The sequence below is a fragment of the Apteryx rowi genome, unplaced genomic scaffold, assembly GCF_003343035.1.
Source record: "Apteryx rowi isolate R43461 unplaced genomic scaffold, aptRow1 scaffold_146, whole genome shotgun sequence".
Classification (NCBI taxonomy): domain Eukaryota; kingdom Metazoa; phylum Chordata; class Aves; order Apterygiformes; family Apterygidae; genus Apteryx; species Apteryx rowi.
Window position 1 is genome coordinate 289,330 of NW_020447708.1, and position 16,769 is coordinate 306,098.

At 41.2% G+C, this 16,769-nt stretch overlaps 1 protein-coding gene across 1 annotated transcript; it reads right to left on the bottom strand.

The window, feature by feature from the left end:
• Positions 1-2,704: 2,704 nt before the first annotated feature.
• On the bottom strand, positions 2,705-13,880 carry CUNH3orf52 (chromosome unknown C3orf52 homolog). The gene is made up of 6 exons (XM_026058373.1): positions 13,698-13,880; positions 10,601-10,724; positions 9,712-9,845; positions 8,775-8,845; positions 6,648-6,847; positions 2,705-5,721 (listed from the first exon to the last, which is right to left on the bottom strand). Coding segments are annotated over exons 1-6 (714 nt in total). The 3' UTR covers positions 2,705-5,719.
• Between the last annotated feature and the right edge of the window lie 2,889 nt (positions 13,881-16,769).

Consider the following 16,769-nt stretch of genomic DNA (forward strand, 5'->3'; position numbering starts at 1 on the left):
AATCCGAGACAGATTTTGCAGGAACTATGTTCTAACAGCCATCTTTCACTTCTAGGCTTGAAAAATAAAGGTGAATCCCTTGAGGTTTTTACCCATGGAGCAGAGACCTCTGTTCCACTTTAGAGCATGAAAGGTAGCTACAAATGGCAGCATGAACTCAGCAACACCCTCTTAAAAAACACCCCTACTCTTCCAAACAATGCAAAATGCTGCCATAAGGGCCATACTTAGTACTTCCCAGTGACTCCAGATCAAGAGCATCAGGGCATTTTTAACTTCTGTCTCCTAGTACTTAATCAGTTCACATTGTCCCTTTAGATTAATGAGTCATCCTTCTACCTATTTAGAGGCACTCTCATCCAAACACATTAACAAATACGTTGAAGAGCTGGAAGGAGGGACAAGTTTAAACAGGGTTAGGATGGTATTTACCCACGCAGGCTTACCTTCTCCTTCATTGATGGTTCTTTCTTCTGTACCCTCTATTTTCAAGGAGTGCATTAGATGAGGGCCTGGCAGGGAATGGGTTAGCCACCTCTGGGTCCCCCTTGAGGCCAGGGTCCCTTGCAGCCACACTACCCTCGGCTTGGCACATGCCTGGTTCTCTGGCCTCAAGTTGCACAAGTCTTGGCTTCCTTCCCCTCAGGGACAGACTTGGAGGAGATGTTTGAAGGATTCACGTATACGTTAGGTTTAAACAAGCTAGTCTGAATGCGTATACCCAAGTGTCAAAAAGCGTAAGCTGACACAGTGGGCAAGTTCCCTGCAGGAAGGGCATTGCCTTTGAGCGTGTCCCTCTCGACCCACAAACAATACTTGAATAGTCTTTAAATACAGCCAGCTCTGAAGCACAGCTTGCCTCTTCGTCTTTGTATGATGGAGGAGCATGATGGCTTAAGGGCATGTAAAACAGTCATTTAAATTTCTAGTTAAAATCAAAGGGGGCAAGAACAGAAATGGTGGAACTAGAAACTGTCCAGGACAAAGGGATTAAATGTCTCCCTTAACTGTTAGGGTTTGCTGAATCTGGCAGCCCAGTGGAGGAGAGGCTGCCACAGCTCCATGCCTCCAGGTCCAACTAGTAGCGAGTCTGAGCATGTAACCCCAGTAGGCCCACACACAAACACACATATACAACACATATACACACAGCCAGCTACACAGCTCAGCACAAACAGAAACAGCATCTACAGCCTCATCCTGTTCCTMTCTCTGGCTGATCAGGATGCAGGTCCATTAGTGAGAATGTATACATATATATCATTTAGATCCCCCCAGCAGGTGGGCTTAAGCATTTGGTCTGTCCAGCAGCTGACTCTGGTTCCTTGCTCTCCCCCATTGCCTTCCTTGCAGTCTCTCTCTCTCTCTCGCACACGCACACACACACACACACACACACACACACACACGTATCTCAGTCAACCCTCAGGCCCCAGAGTCCCACACTCCTAGGCAGCAACCCCCTTGATCTGTCAGGTGCTTCACAGAGCCACTCTCATAGCTCATGGGTGGGTCTCACACCTGGCCAAGGGGGCCCACAGCTCTCCTGTACCRGGCCCAGGAGGAGACAGGGCAGGGGATTATCTGGGTTCCCCAACCTGCCATTGTTCCTCTGTGCTCCTTTATGTGTGTGGAGCTGAGCCTGTTATCACACAACCTAATGCTTACCAGGACCAACCTCAGAACCAGGGTAAGGCTCTCTGTCCTCCATCCATACACAGCATGCAGGCACTGTTGGATGCTCCTGCATGTCCAGCTGCAGTCTGCACAATAATATAATGACCATAGCTTTGCAGTTCTAATATTATGGTGCACCAACTAATGGTGCAACTAATGGTATGAGCACACAGACTATATAGACCACCACATATGCTCACATTGCAAGCTTCTTCAGCAACAGGATATAAAAATGTTAAAGCCGATCTGTCTCTCTCTTTCTCTCTATCAGGAACATCTCGAGGAAAAAGATTATATTAATACCAGTGAACTATGGTATTCTACTGTCAACCATGATGTAAAATGTGAATCCTCTGTGGTTAATACCAATGATCAGACAGAATATGCAATTGTCAGCATGCCTAAGAATAAGCAAACCATCACCAGCTCTGAAGACAACAATGAATATGATTTTATCCTGGTAAACTAAAAAGTGACACTTCCTGCTGCCAAGGCACCCTTTTGTTTGAATATTTAAGCCAGTAGTGTGTAGTGTTCCTAACGACCCTACCTGCTATGCCAGGTCTTCAAGTAAACTGGAGAGCATCTCTCTCATGTTACAAAGGTTACACACTAGGACAAATCTGCCAGCCAGTTGCAATGAGACAAATTTGTCCATGAAAAGGTGATCACAGAAAGAGACATGGACAGAGTACAGGGCTTCACTTGACAATTAAAACAAGAAGAATCAGCGTAACTGCCATTGCAAGACAATGTTTCTGTATAGTAAATAAGGCACTTCATTAGTAGAAGCAACTGAGACTGTGCTTTTTTTTCTAGACTCTTACAGTGCTTTTTAATTTTTTTAAGGGATCTAACAAAACTGTCGGTGGAAATCTCAATAATGCAATGATAATATCCTTGGTTTTCTTTTTTTTTTAAATAAAACTTTAATAATACTTTGCCACACAACACTTCCACTTCACTACCCTCCTGGCATCTCAAATTTGTTTTTTTTGTGCAACACCAGAACACACCTCCCCATAGCTTCACCCCTCTGCAAGCAGCATTTTTGGACATTTATTCAACTGTTCAGCCAAGCTCATAAAGTGATTATGCACCTCTGTTCTTGCTAAAGCATGTTTTTTGCCCCCCTCCATTTGTATTAAAACAACTTGGAAGATAATATTAAGCAGGCTTTTCCTGAGTTTAAAGACTGGACCTAATCACTGGCTGTAGCCTTGGCTTTATGGTGTGGTGCCTTTGCACACATCCTACCTGCAGTTTCTGTGCCTGGGGGTCCCATGGGATGAATGGGTTTCATGGGGCAGTGCATAGACACACTGCTAGCACTATGCAGGTGGCACTGTGCAGGCACCATTGCAGCAGCCAGACAGCTGAATCTGCCCCCAAATTTGTACTATGAGCTGGAGCTGCACATACGACTGTCTGCCATGGGATTTTAAAGGGTTGGTTGTACAGTCCACAAGCTGAATTATCAGAATTAACTTTTCCTTTTTTAATTGTCACTCAGTTGCCTCAGTCATCTATGTATAACTCAGGCTCCTTCCATTAAAATTAACATTAAACATTTACAAAACATCTAACTTGACAGAATAATGTGTTTTCACACTACTCTGTTCCTAATGGATGAGGTAGTAACTAGTACATCTGGTTATTTTCTTTTACATTGTTAATTTACCTCAAGGGGAAACAGACAAACACCACTATTTGCCTTTTTTTTGGACATTTCCTTCAATCAGAGTTGAAAGCATGACTGGAGGTAAAGGGTGAAGTTGGACACTTTGTCTGACTATCACAACATCTTGCTACAGCTCCTCCATCTTCTTTCCAGTGAACTCTGGGGCAAAGGTAATGGGACAGAGGAGGATGGCTGGAAATAAGTGAATGCTTGGCAGCTTCTCTTTTCTTCCTCATGGCTCTTGCTGCATGAAGAGGTATCACCATAAAAAAGAATGATCATGGTATTATTTTTCAGTTTTGAATCAAGATTAAGAAGTGTTGAAGGGCAGATTCAGGCACCTCACTGCCGAAAGAGCAGTAGGATCAAGCATCATCTCAAAGGCAAGCTGTTCATTTGCTGCTGGTATTTTCATAGCCTACTGTTTTGGGGAGAGATCATACACATGAAGACGGGTGAATTTTATCCTTCCCAGTGTAAGAATCAGAAAGAATATCTTCTTTCATTTTTTGCTATATAGGATACTGCATTAGGCACAGCATTTGCAGCTCTGTGTTTTTCAAAAATGCACAGAAAAGATAGTCTTAAATGTATAATTATACTAGTTCATCAAATGAGAACTGAGCCATGAAAAGAGAAGATACTGGTTTTGGAGTCACCATTGCATCTCACAAATCAGGTGGAATCAGAATTAGTCACAAATACGGGAGCCATGTGATCCTCTAATTTGGTCTAGACTGTTCCCCAAGCTCAGTTAAAACTCAGGCTACAACAAATATTGTTTTGAGTGTATTGCTGGACTGGAGCTGTTGAAGGAATGAAAACGATGGCTTAAGAGTAAAAATAAATAATTTAATGCATAGTATAATTATCAGATTACTTCTTAAATATACCAATAACATTAAAAAAACAGAAACACAATTTCCCATAAGCTATTTCTCAAGATAATACAAAAGGTTTCTTAAAATAAATTTCTCTATCCAACAGTACCAGCATTTGTACTGGCTATACATGTTCACAATTACAAATTCAAACAATGCATTCATGACAAGAAGTTATATTTCACTAGCATGGTAGTGAATTCATCACATTTCTAGTAAAGTTAATGATTAGTTTTAAATGTTGATGTTATTGTCAGTAACTAACTGTCATGCCACACTGGCCTACATAATGTGCCTCAGCACCCTTCTCTTAGCATTGGTCCATCTTATGTAATCTCTTGGCAACTAGAACTAGTATTTGCTGCCTTATTAAGGCAAAAATCTTGAATCTGTTTATTTTCATCCTCGCTGCTGGGGCAGGGGGTATACTTAGAGTCTAGTCAGGCAAATGCAGGTCGAATAGCTGTCTTTTCACAAGTACCCCTGATTAACAGTAGCTAGTTGTTAAAGTGTTCAGCTTATTTGACCTTTGAAAGATTCCTCAGACATTCAGATGCATTAGGGAACAAGATATGTCTCTTATCCACGGCATTGCTCTATTCACTTTAAACAAATTTACTAGCTCTGTGCCAGATGCCCTTTACCTGGCTATACAAACAGCACCACTGAGTTTTCTATTACATTCATCAGAAATATCCTTGTACGTAAGTGCGGCAGGACTCTGGCAAGAGCAGAAATCCATCTATCTACATGGCACTGTACAACACATCGGTGAGGACGGACCCTTGGAACATTTCTATTTCACATTGTGAAAGAGAAAAATAGAGCAGATGATACCTTCTCTAAGAAGACTATAGGATGAACAAGGGGATGATGAGATTCTCAGTTCACTTAAGAAGCTAGTGCAAAGGCCTTGCATGTAACTAAGGAAAATAAAAGGGGCATTTAAGTTTTCAGGTTGCTCTGAGAGGAAAGAATAATGGGACAATAAGGCTGAGGGAGTCAGCAGGGGAAACATCACAAACATGAGCATAGGTGGAAGTAAGTATGAAGGATAAAGCTGTGCAGATAATTTTGGATGAGGAAAGAGGAGAAGAAAGGAAGCATATGCAAGAATGCTTTTAAAGCAAGTACAAGGAAAGCAGAACTGATTCATAAGGCAGTTCAAAGAAGAGGTTTCAAAGTCAATGGAGCATGTATCAAGCATGATACATGATTTTCACAAAAGCAAATCCAAATGGGTTACTGATATATCAGGACAATGGTAAAGAAGGAGGTAGCAATGTTCTAGGAGTACAACACTGTTATAAATATACCACATTTTTCAGCTTACCATACTGCATCACACACAGTATTTACAGAACATCAACATCATTAGAAGTGTTTCTACATAATGAATAGCTCCTAGTCCTTCAGATTACTAATAGACCTGAGAAGGTGATCTCTTCTAGTAGCCGAGGGAGGAGTCTTTCCATCATTTCTCTGAAAGTTAAAACAGTACATTATTAGCATTAAAATGAAACTTCAATTTGACACTTCAGCATATTTCTTCCTGTCTCCTTTGCATTGCTTTTCCTGTGAACCCTGTCAATACATGAGGAACAAAATGATATTGATCATTATAGCTTGAGACTTGTTGATCTCTTGTTCCTTGCTAAGTACTGAGAAAGTCAAAATGAGTTAAGCACAAATCTTGCTTATACACACTGTGTTGTGATGTGATGGCCTAGGATTATCCTAAAGGCACTTACATCTGAACTAGTAAGTTGGGGGGGGAAAAAAAGCAGCTCTGTGTAAACTTCAAGTTTGTAGGACTTTTAAACTAATGTTTTCAATCAACACAACTCTAAACACAGTGAAATCACTACCTAGTCACTAGAAAATGTGGAAGAGTGAACATTTGGTTCCTTTAAAGAAAATCTCTTTCAATAACTAACTTTCCCCAAAAAACTCTGAAAAAATGCAAATCAGGAAGCTTTTTCATTGACTGTGAAAACACCAGAAGTTGACTCCCAAATTACTTAAGCTTTTTCACTTAGGATTTAAGCTTGTTTTACAAACATTCACATATGGATAGACAACATGGAAAAAACATTTTAATTATTTTGCCTGTACACATTGTACACACACATATATGAGGAGATTTTCTTTGTAGCTGTACGTATTAAATACAGGAGGAGGTCTGAAAAGTTTGGCTGGACTCAGTAGCTGAACAGTTCTCATCACGAATACTTTTCTCATCATTGGATGAGAAAGAATCCTAGGGTACAATTTAAGCATGGCAAGACTTTCTTGAATATTGAATATTTTACAATTTTCTTAATGTCTTTCGAGAAAGATTTCCCTCCTTCCAAGTAAATACTTCTGCTCCTTGAAGAGAAGGAGTCCCTCTAATGTACAGCACTTACATGTTAATGTAAGAGAAGTTGGGTCAAGCTTTAACTTGGTACATTCGGATGTCCCATGATGAAGAGTATCTTCTTCATCGTAAATATTTTGACGTAAAACATTCCTTATAAACTCTGGATTCATTGTGTTTTCCATAAACCCCTCTGTTGATGGTGGTACAGAGAACTCCAGCTGATAAAATACAGTAGCACTTTCATTACTGAAAAACAAACAAACTCAGGTATGAACATGTGCAAGTAACCACTGTTTCATTTCTTTTCTTTTCTTTTTGAGGGAACTACCTTTTCATATATATGTTGGCACTGATTTTTTTTTTAAACCTGTTCTAAGGAAAAGCATTAGAAAACAGAACAGCCATCAAGCTTCCAGTTTCCTCTTTCACTTCTTTCTCAGAGCAGCTGTCGATATGAATGAAAGCTGGGCACGTACCTGATGCCAGTCTGAGACACGTTTTCAAATGCACAAAGGGCAACTGAACATGTGCCCTGAGAGGCCAAGGTTTTCCACATTTGTTCCTAATGAGAACATAACAATAATAGCAGAGGTGACACAATACTGTGTTCATAACTAGCTGAGAACCTGCAAAAAGATTTGCTCTCCTGATAGCAATACCTGATGCAACCCAGACAGGGTTTCTAACCCACTTTCTGGAGTGGATTATTAAACCACCAGACTGGAGTCCATCTCTGGAGACTTCACTGCTTGCTATCTATCCAAAACACTAAGTGCAATTAGACTACTGCATTTTACATAACAGAATCATCAAAAAAGAATCAGAAACACCAAAACATTGATGTTTCAAGAGAAACATCAAAAAAGAAGTTGAATAGGGGAAGAGAGAAAGAAAGGGGGTGGAGAGAGAGAGAGAGGGAGAGGAGCTGTGCAATACATATGCAGAACTGCAGGTTTGTACTCAATGGGCTAAATCATCATTTTTAACTGAAAGGGTAACAAGCTACAGCACACTCATTTGACAGAGTAGACATGCCCTACTCTGATGGTGCATCAGAGCACATTCACCAAAGTGCCTTCAGGACAGCCCCTCGTCCCAGCCCATTGGGGCCCTTCCTCTATCCTTGCTTTCTCAACTGCCCCAGACTTTTGAAAATCTCTACTTGCTGCAATGTTTTCCAGTCCTTCTTACCCCTTTATCACCCTGCTTTTTCAGAAATCCTTGGAGAAGCTGTCTGCCCCACCTCCCTTGCCTCTCTGCAATTGCTTCATGGCAGAACCATGCTGGAGCTGATCCTTCCAGCCCCACTTTTCCCTCTTCCGCTCAGCCTCCCCTTCCATTGTAGGACCATGGCATCTCCATAGCTTAAAACATTACAGTCTCAAACACTGTAAACTCCTTAGCCTTTCTCTAGTGCCAATTTCTGCTGAGAGTAAGATCCTCCTTCAGCTCTAGCGTGAAGCTTTCTCCCATCTCTGCAAGGCAGGCTGGATGCTTTTACACCTTTCTGCCACCACTGCTCCCCTGCACCCATTGGCCTTCAGCAGCCGAGCTTCTCCTACGCGTGCAGCCACCTCTCACCTGGGCAAGCCTAACCTCAGCCTCTGCCTCCTTCTATGCCTCTCACTCCCACCCTTCCAGTCTCGCCAGCATGCTGCTGCTTTGAGATTTGCTCCTGTTGCCCAAAATAAAGTGAGGGGGAAAAAAAAATCCAAACGAACCAGCAATGCAATATTGCGGTTTTGGCTTTCACTTCTTGTGTGTCTCTGTTGCCTTTAAGCTCTTTTGGGAACAGAATAGTTCTCCCCCCTCCCCATGGACCCTTTTGAATTTAGTTAGGACCATTTAAGCCATGTTGCTCTCAAGCAGTTCCAGCTGCTTATTTTCCTTTTAATTTCCTTTAATAAGTTTGGTAAGGGCTGCACCTGGGACCAAAGACAACAGATGATACTTAACAGCAACAAAATGTTACCATCATTATTTGTTACTAGCAGCACTTGTCCTTTACGCTAGAGAATCCTTCTACCAGTTTTCACTATCCATATTAATAATCCTCCCCCAAACATCCTATCTTTTGCAGTTTTAAATGTTCTGCCTATTTATACAGGTACATATATGTGCCTTATCAAATGTTTATAAATATCAGATAATTTTCATGGCACAAATTACTTACCTGAAATAAACCACTTGAGCTGACCTAAAGTAGCGTCCCAGAGCTGGAGACGAACTGTAGACATCTGTTAACTTGGAGAGAAAAAAAAGAAAAGAAAAAGAAAAAAATATATATTTCTTCCATTCGCTATCACTTTTCCACATAAAAGAAAGGACAGTGAATCATTCTTTTAAGGTGTTGCACAGGGCATAAACCCAGGTGCTGAATGTCAAATACCAGCAAATATCTGTCCTGGAAAAGGTACACATTACCTTTGAGCCTGGCAGACAAGTTAACCTCTGTGTTTGAGTGATTAGTATATTACCTTAACACAATAGAGGCATTCAGGGTGAACTAAAAGTATGTGCTCAAGTTGCCATCTGTAATTTATTTATTTATTTATTTATTTATTTTGGTACCAGAAAGCCCTTCTACTCTTACTTTACAGAGGGAAGGGTCCCCTTTCACAATAAGTCTAAATCAGTACTGCCATGCCTGGTGAGCTTACTGCAGCCATAATTCAGAGCCATGGTGACTCAACGGAAATGACAGCTATAAACCCATGTTGTCATCACATGCTTATGGGAAAACGCAACACAAACATTTCTGAGCAGGGATCAGCCTAGATGGCCTCCACAGGTCCCTCCTAACTAAAATACTCTGTGAAAAAGGTGAAGACTAAGTCCCAACCATTATTAAAATTTAGGCAAAACTTTAAAATTTTGAAATCTGTGCAGCTGCTTGTGTGCTTAAAAGGAGGCAATTCTTTTTTCTGAATCAGGACTTTAAATGATATTGGAAAAAACAAAGCTCAGAATCTACCCTTACTTTAGTAAATCATGCGGACTTGCAAACAACTCAGTTGCTACACAGAGAAACAGAAATTTCTTAAAGGGAAAAATACTCAATCTTTGTTACAAGCAGAATCAGTTTTGCTGAGAACCATGTCAACACATACCCTCTTAGTGATGTCTTCAGAGAAAAGGTGTGGAAGACCACACTTTAACTTGAATTTTCCAGAAAAATTGCGATAGTTTCCACTATGTAGTAGTGCATCAGGATCCCAATAGTCATCCTCATCTGTGTAAACATCTAATATTCAAAAAGAGATAGAAAGGGAGGAAAAGTTCTAGTTAGCAGAAGTAGGAAAAATTACCCTCTTGACTTTCTCTAGAGTGGCTTTCTCACAAATTTCCTAAGGAATGACTGTCTGGAAGTGACMGAAGGAAAATGCAAGTCACCTAAAGAAAAGTGACAGCACACAGAGGTCCATGGTCCACCCCATTAAAGGTTAGCTACTCTGGAAGACTGGCAGGTACTGACACCAAGTGAGGAGACCTAAATTATCCATTGCAATGAGTGCAATGTAAAAGCATTGTTTCCACCCTCATCCCTCAGTCTGTTCTAGTAGTATTTCTTCAGTTCACTGCAAACTGAAATTGCCATCTGAGCAGGACACAAGTTGGTAGTTGTCTGCTAAAACAAAAGCACTCGCGTGTGTAAGTGCATGTCTACCCAAACAGCCCCACGAACAGTGTCTGTACACAGGTATGACCATGTCCTTCAGCTGGCTGTCACAACCACCTCAGCAGTGAGCCATTACACCAATAGGGATTAACAGAAAAAAAAAAWGTAGTAATGTAAGCATCTAAACTGTTCTAACCCTAGGACCTCCTTATAACATCACTGAAAATCAGTACAAGACAAAACTGCACATCCACCACTCAGTGCACAACCCACCTTCTGCAGTCAGCATCCAAGTCTCTGCAGCAGTCAGCTTGCAGGAGTTTAAAGGATGCTATTATTCCCATTTGTATTGGAAGATGAACCAAGAGTAAGATACTTACTAGAATAGAGAACTAGGCTGATGAGAATTACCAGGAAGAACACTATAAAAATTGCAGCTATAAGCATCCATAGTTTACACTTCCAGAAAATGACATTGCTGCATGATTTCCAATGATCTCTGTTCTAGTTAAAAAAGGAAAGGGAATGTGGATTAATGAAATAAGGCAGGGAGAAAATATTTAAGCATGTCTCTACTGTCACGTTTAGGAAAAAAAAAAGAAAAAAATAGAGAAATGGTCTCACTGTTAAGCAATGCTCTACATCAAAGGTTCCCACCCTTAAGTATTGCGGCAGGTGGGAATGTAGACCTGCAGAATGCAGTGGACATTCACACGGAGTCAATTACTTGAAAGAGACACATTTAATTCCCTACTTATGCAGAATTTCCAACTCTTGAATCAGTCATAAAGCTAAGGTGCTACAAAGGTACTTTCATATTTTCCAAATTTCTTTGAAGCAGATCTATTTTCTTTGTTCCACAAGCTGTCCTTTTAAAGTTTCCATCTTTCCCAACCAAAAAGTATCTGTGAAGGAATTTTCAGAATGACTGGATATCAACCTCAAAAACATTGATAATATCAGTCTGGATATAAGCACCCAAAGCAAGTGGAATGCTATTCCTTAAATGTTATTGCATTAAGGAAGATTCTAATGTTGACTCCCTTTTTCTTCAAAAGATTGACTATTTGAAGACGATTGTGAGCATTTACCAGAAAGTTTATCACAAATCTCACATCTGTTAGGAGGTCACAAGGAAATTCTCTTGAAAGAAATTGTGTATGCAGGCATGTTCCTATAGGGGAGCAAGGACAATTCCTGCCTTTCATTTAATTTTTGATAGGATTTTAGACTGATGTAGGAATTAGTCTTTTATTAGTTACTCCAGCACTATTAATATTAAAAATATACTTAAGTGACATAGCAAAACAAACAAGAAACTCCAGATTTGTTCCACAGACAGATGACTAAATGAAGAGCGTAAATTCATAAAAAAGTAGACCATGCTGCCTTTATAACTCCCCCTGCTCCTCACCGACTGTAAACCCCGACATAACCTCCCTATTAACACCATGACCTTTCTGAAATCAGTATCAGGCAAGGAAAAGCACATGGTGTAGGTTGTCTGGGCCACACACACACAGAATAGCAGGAACCAGCTTGCTAGCTGGAGGCACTAATTCAGATTACCTTCCTTTACTATTTGAACTTTCTAAGAACCTAGTATAACAGAAAAATTTTCACTGAGAACTTTCTTCTGAATTTAACTGAAGTTCACCAACTGGTTTAAAACCTCTTTGGGGGTGGCGGATGCACAGGAAGAGAAGAGACACCCAAATACCCCACAAGCATCATTTCTTAAGGAGTGTGGGCAAAAAAACCTCTCTACAGCTCTCTACAGACACACCTGCATGTGCAAGTCCACTTTGGTGGAGAATGATGAACAACTGGCTGAGTATGGTTTATCTTACAGCGTGCATTTGCATGATTGTGTATATATATTTTATATGATTTTTTAAAATGTATTAGAAGAAGAATGAATCTTCAATTTAGTATGTAACACTAGCATATCATTTTATGCCTGGCAAGAACACTAGCTACTGCCTAAAGTACAACTATGAAATCAGCTATCATAATATGACCTGAGACAGACAGTTGTCAAGCCCAAATTTCTACTGAGAATACCAGCCACATATTCAGACCACCACAAAAATGCAATTTTTAATTAAGCAAAGTAAACTGGCTTGATTTCAAGGAAACATTCAGCTCTCCAGACTCTTCCCTCCCAGCTGGGCCAACACCCTCTGGACATTGCTTATACACATGGCGAGGCTGCGGGGAGGGAGCAGCGGGGGAAACCTCTCCGCACTGGACAGAGCAGTCATTTTCATTAATTGGCTGTCTGAGCACGAAGCAGATCGTAATAGTTTTCCAGTAATCCCTACAGGATACAAAGCCAAACACCAGAATCGTCAGCAGAAACAGAGCCCCAGTGAAAAGTGTCAGTTCTGGGAAAAGGCTCTGAACTGAAAGTTAAGGGTAAAGTTCCTCAAGAGAGCTGAGCTAATCTAGCTGACCCCTCTCTCTCCTCCTCTCCCTCTCTTGTTCCTCTTTGAATGTCTCTAGCACTTGTCTGACCTTCAGCAAGCTGATCCAGCTCACCAAGCCAGAGGAGAAGCAACCCCCCCACCCAATATAGCAAGAGCAGCGTTTTGCCTGTCGGGTGGAACGAATCAGCTTGTGAGGGGTCAGGCCAGATGATCTGCGGGGCTGGCAAAAGGAAGCAGTCGCTTTTGCTTGGCCAGGAGCAGAAGAGGAGGGTGGCGGGACTCATGCAGTTTAACTGTCAGATTGGCTCAGCTATCCCTGGAAATCTCTCCCTACTGAAAAGTGGGAAATTTCTTAGCTGTACTACAGCYTTTCCCTCTGCCTTTAGGTCAATAGTCAAAAATCATTGTACCGCAGTCACCTGTGAATAAAATACCATTCCTCCGCCAACTTTCATTTGTTCCATAGCTTTAGGCTAAACGCTAGATGCTAACTACCTCAGGACTCACATGCTGGTCTTAACTGAGGTTTATGGGCACTCTATTCATACAAATTCATAATTGTTAGCACCTACAAATTACCCAACAATGAGAAAAAGAGAGACACTAACATGTCTTAAAAAGCCTGCTGCAGGGCATCTATTCTTGTGGTGCTGTTTTCTGATTAATTTGTTCTCAGACAAAACCTATTTAAATATGGGTTTTAACATTTCTCCTTTTTGATTTTGAGCCCACTCCCACAAACGTAGAAAAAGAAAGCAAAACTCATAGTACTAAGTACTACTTTATTTTCTGAGTTAAAACAAACAGCCAACACCAAAAAATAACAATGCTCAAAACCCCATTCCAACTTTATAAATTTTCACTAAAAGGAAGAAAATCAATACATCTAATAATGTTTCCAACATTTACTTTCAAGTGAGCTGCCCTTCCCCCTCATTCAAACAACTAATTAAACTACCCCACAAAATGTTCCTATGAAGTGTCACTTCACTTGCTGTATATTTCCCAACAGCTCCATAATCATCAAATGAGTAACCAAAATTCCTACCTTTTTTGTTGCTGCTGTTTGTGGATTTAGAGGCTCATTATGATCAGCCTCATTTTCCTCCCCATGAACCTCTTCTTTTTGTAATTCAATATCCTCCTGCTCCTGGTCACAGTTTTGCCTTTTCATAGCTTCTATTGCTGTGTGAGGATCTTTGTTTCTGAAGCAAGCAAGCAGATAACTCATTTCCTTCTGGTTTCAGCCGCAGTTATGCCAGTAGCAGTTCTGGTATGAGGTTGGAGACGATAACAGTGAGGGCTGGGATAGTTTTTGCAGGAGTGATCTCAAAACAGTGATCAACAAGGGGAATTCCTTGGAAGGACAAATACGTCGCCAGCACTAGCTACAGAGAGAAGGGAGGGGGAGGAAGTATCGATTCCAGACCTACAGCTCTCGTACTGTGCAGTACTAGGTTTTCCAGTTTGTCTACCTTACAGTACCAGCCTTCAACAAGCACAAGCAGGTGAATAAACCTTTGGCAACATTATCATTTGCTGAGGTGATTTTGAAAGGAACAAGATTGCTTCCCCTGCTGTTTTCAGCCAAGACAGTAAGACACTATTGTTGTTATCTGCACAGATACACAAACAGATGTGGTTCTGAGCAGCATAAACCGAGTGAAGAATCACATAGCCTGTGGTTGGGTTAGTCTACGAAGAGAACTTACACTGCCTCTGAATACCTCCAATTTTAGTCTCCTTGTATAGTCAATTGAGAAATGCATGCTACTAACTTTTGTGCTGTGAATTTCCTCTCCCTAGCTATTATATAGCCTAAATCAGATGTCTGGTGCTAAAGAAGCATTTATGCCTATTCACAGCCTATCCAACCAAAACCTGAAACATGACTTCCCTTCCCCTTTCTTTCTTTTTTTTTTTAAAAAAAAAGAAAAACAGTCTGGAGAAGAGAGTGGGGGTGACCTTCAGCCTTGGCCTATGCTCTCCAGGATGTGGTTTTATAAAGGGAACCACAGTGTGAATTGAGATCTGGCCTGCGCTCGCTTCCCAAATGAGCTCTTCTGTGATAGACCGAGTAACTCATGACAGCTTATCAGAGCCAGAGGCTAATTTCTCCCTCTCCCGCCCTTGCTCTGTCCCCCCAGTATCCTGCATCCTACCTCCTCCCATTTCTCCTGTCCCAGCTCAATCCTCAGGGTTCTCCTTCCTCCTCACAGGGCACCTCTCTTCCTCTGGATCAAGAAAGTCTGGCACATGGCTGGTAACTGCACTCTTGCTCCTTTTCTTACCCCAGCACAGAGAGGACAGTGCATTAAGCAGGGAACAGAGCTTCTTTCTCCAACTCCATCCCTTGCCAACTGAACTTTCACTCACAGCACTACTCCTTCTTCCTGCCAAGTGCTGAGGATACTTCCCCTCCCACCACTATTTTCTTGTTGTGAAACTCCTCTGGCTACTGGTGCCTGACCATTCCACTGGGGTTCAGATTCCCGACATCATGTAACAGTCATCGAGGCAAAGGCACTCCAAAAAGCTGAGCACAGGGCTTGGCTTCCTTACGCAAATAAAAAGAAACACAAATTCCATGCCCCACCTTCAGTTCTGGAGAATCCTCAAAAGGCTGGAGGACTGAGCATGGAGCCAAGCAGTCATCAAGATTAGAATAGGTGCCTGGATCCTCAGGATTTTACTTGGGAAAAATTTTCACTAGAAAAGTCTTTACCTGCTGGGTTTCAGTACTCCTGCTGGAGATGAGCTCCATTCATTTCATTTCCACTCTTAGTAATAGAGCTTACCTTCCTATTGAATTGTCTGAAACTAAAGGAGTTTTTCTAAGTCAAATGAGTTAATGATTATAGATCGCACCCAGCAAAAGCCAAAGTCCATTTATTTTAACCTGTGAAGGAGCACTGTACAAACACTTGAATTTCTTTAGGCTGGACTGAATTGAGATCCACACTTGATGCCTTACTTGCACATAAACTAACAGACTTCTCTCACACATGGAACTGAGAAGCTGCTAAAGAAAATGGGAAGTTGAGAACTGATCTGAACTTTCTGGCCTATGCTCTTATCTAGAACAGAACAGCAGGAAAACTGTTTTCTTCTGTAGTGAAGACATCTCTGGTTTCAACACAAGGAACAGAAACATACAACCTTAAATGTGTGCTTTAGTAAAACAAGCAAATCTTGGCTCAGCTTTACAAAAAGAGGAAAGTCGGAGGTACAAATGTTGTTCTCATCACTCCTAGGGATTAGAAGTTTCAGAGGCACAATCCAATGAATAAAACATAGCCACTTGCTTATTTAGCATGTTTATTAAAAAGGAAGAAATGAATGACTGAGTAACCTTTAGAGATATTAAAATACCCAAAGAATATCATTTGAGTATAGCTCATGCAGTATTTGTAAGTTTGACACAAGCATTGTGGGGGAAAAGTACCCAATACTAGCTCAAGAAAGGAAAGGCAAGCAGTACTGGTGTCAGACACAAGAATCCCACTGTGTGCATATCAGTGCCAGCTCATTGCAGTGCCTTCCCCACATGCTGCTAGAAGGCGGGTCTGAAACTAAACAAGAATCACATGTTTATATACTACCGGGAAAAAAATGTGCTGTGGGTAGCAAGGACTGATATTCAAGTTGCCTCTTTTTTTTTTTTTTTTTTACTGTAAAGGTGAAAGCTACTGTCTAGGAATCTGCAGATATTCTATTAAACTGAATGCCAATATTCTCAAATTTTATAAATGCCTTTGGAAACCTTAAATCAGCTAGGTTTGGGCTGATCGGCTCATCAGGAGATTATTTCTTCCACTGCTGGATTTACTGCTAGGATTAAAGGAATGATCTTGTGACAGAGATGTGTCTGTCACTTCCTCCACCACTTTCTTTGAGATCAAGGATGCATCCAGCCACACTTTTTCCTTTATGTCCCTTTCAATGCCAGTATGGCCACGCAGGCACAGCCCTTTCTTCTGGCTAGGAAGAAAGACCAAACAAAAAGACCTGATCCTGAAACCTTGCTCACTGCAGACCAAGGATGCTAGGGAAAGCAGCAGGAACCTACCAGGAGGCTGTCCATACAGCACACTGGAGCGGGAGCTAGGGAAATGCATAT

Bases quoted from the DNA above. Each gene is read 5' to 3' on its own strand.
- CUNH3orf52 (XM_026058373.1), bottom strand. From the start codon at position 13,880: ATGAGTTATCTGCTTGCTTGCTTCAGAAACAAAGATCCTCACACAGCA. The intron at 10,725-13,697 runs GTAGGAATTTTG...TTTTTTAACTAG, and splicing joins AAACAGCAGCAACAAAAAAG to AACAGAGATCATTGGAAATC. The intron at 9,846-10,600 runs GTAAGTATCTTA...TTTGAATATTAG, and splicing joins CAGCCTAGTTCTCTATTCTA to ATGTTTACACAGATGAGGAT.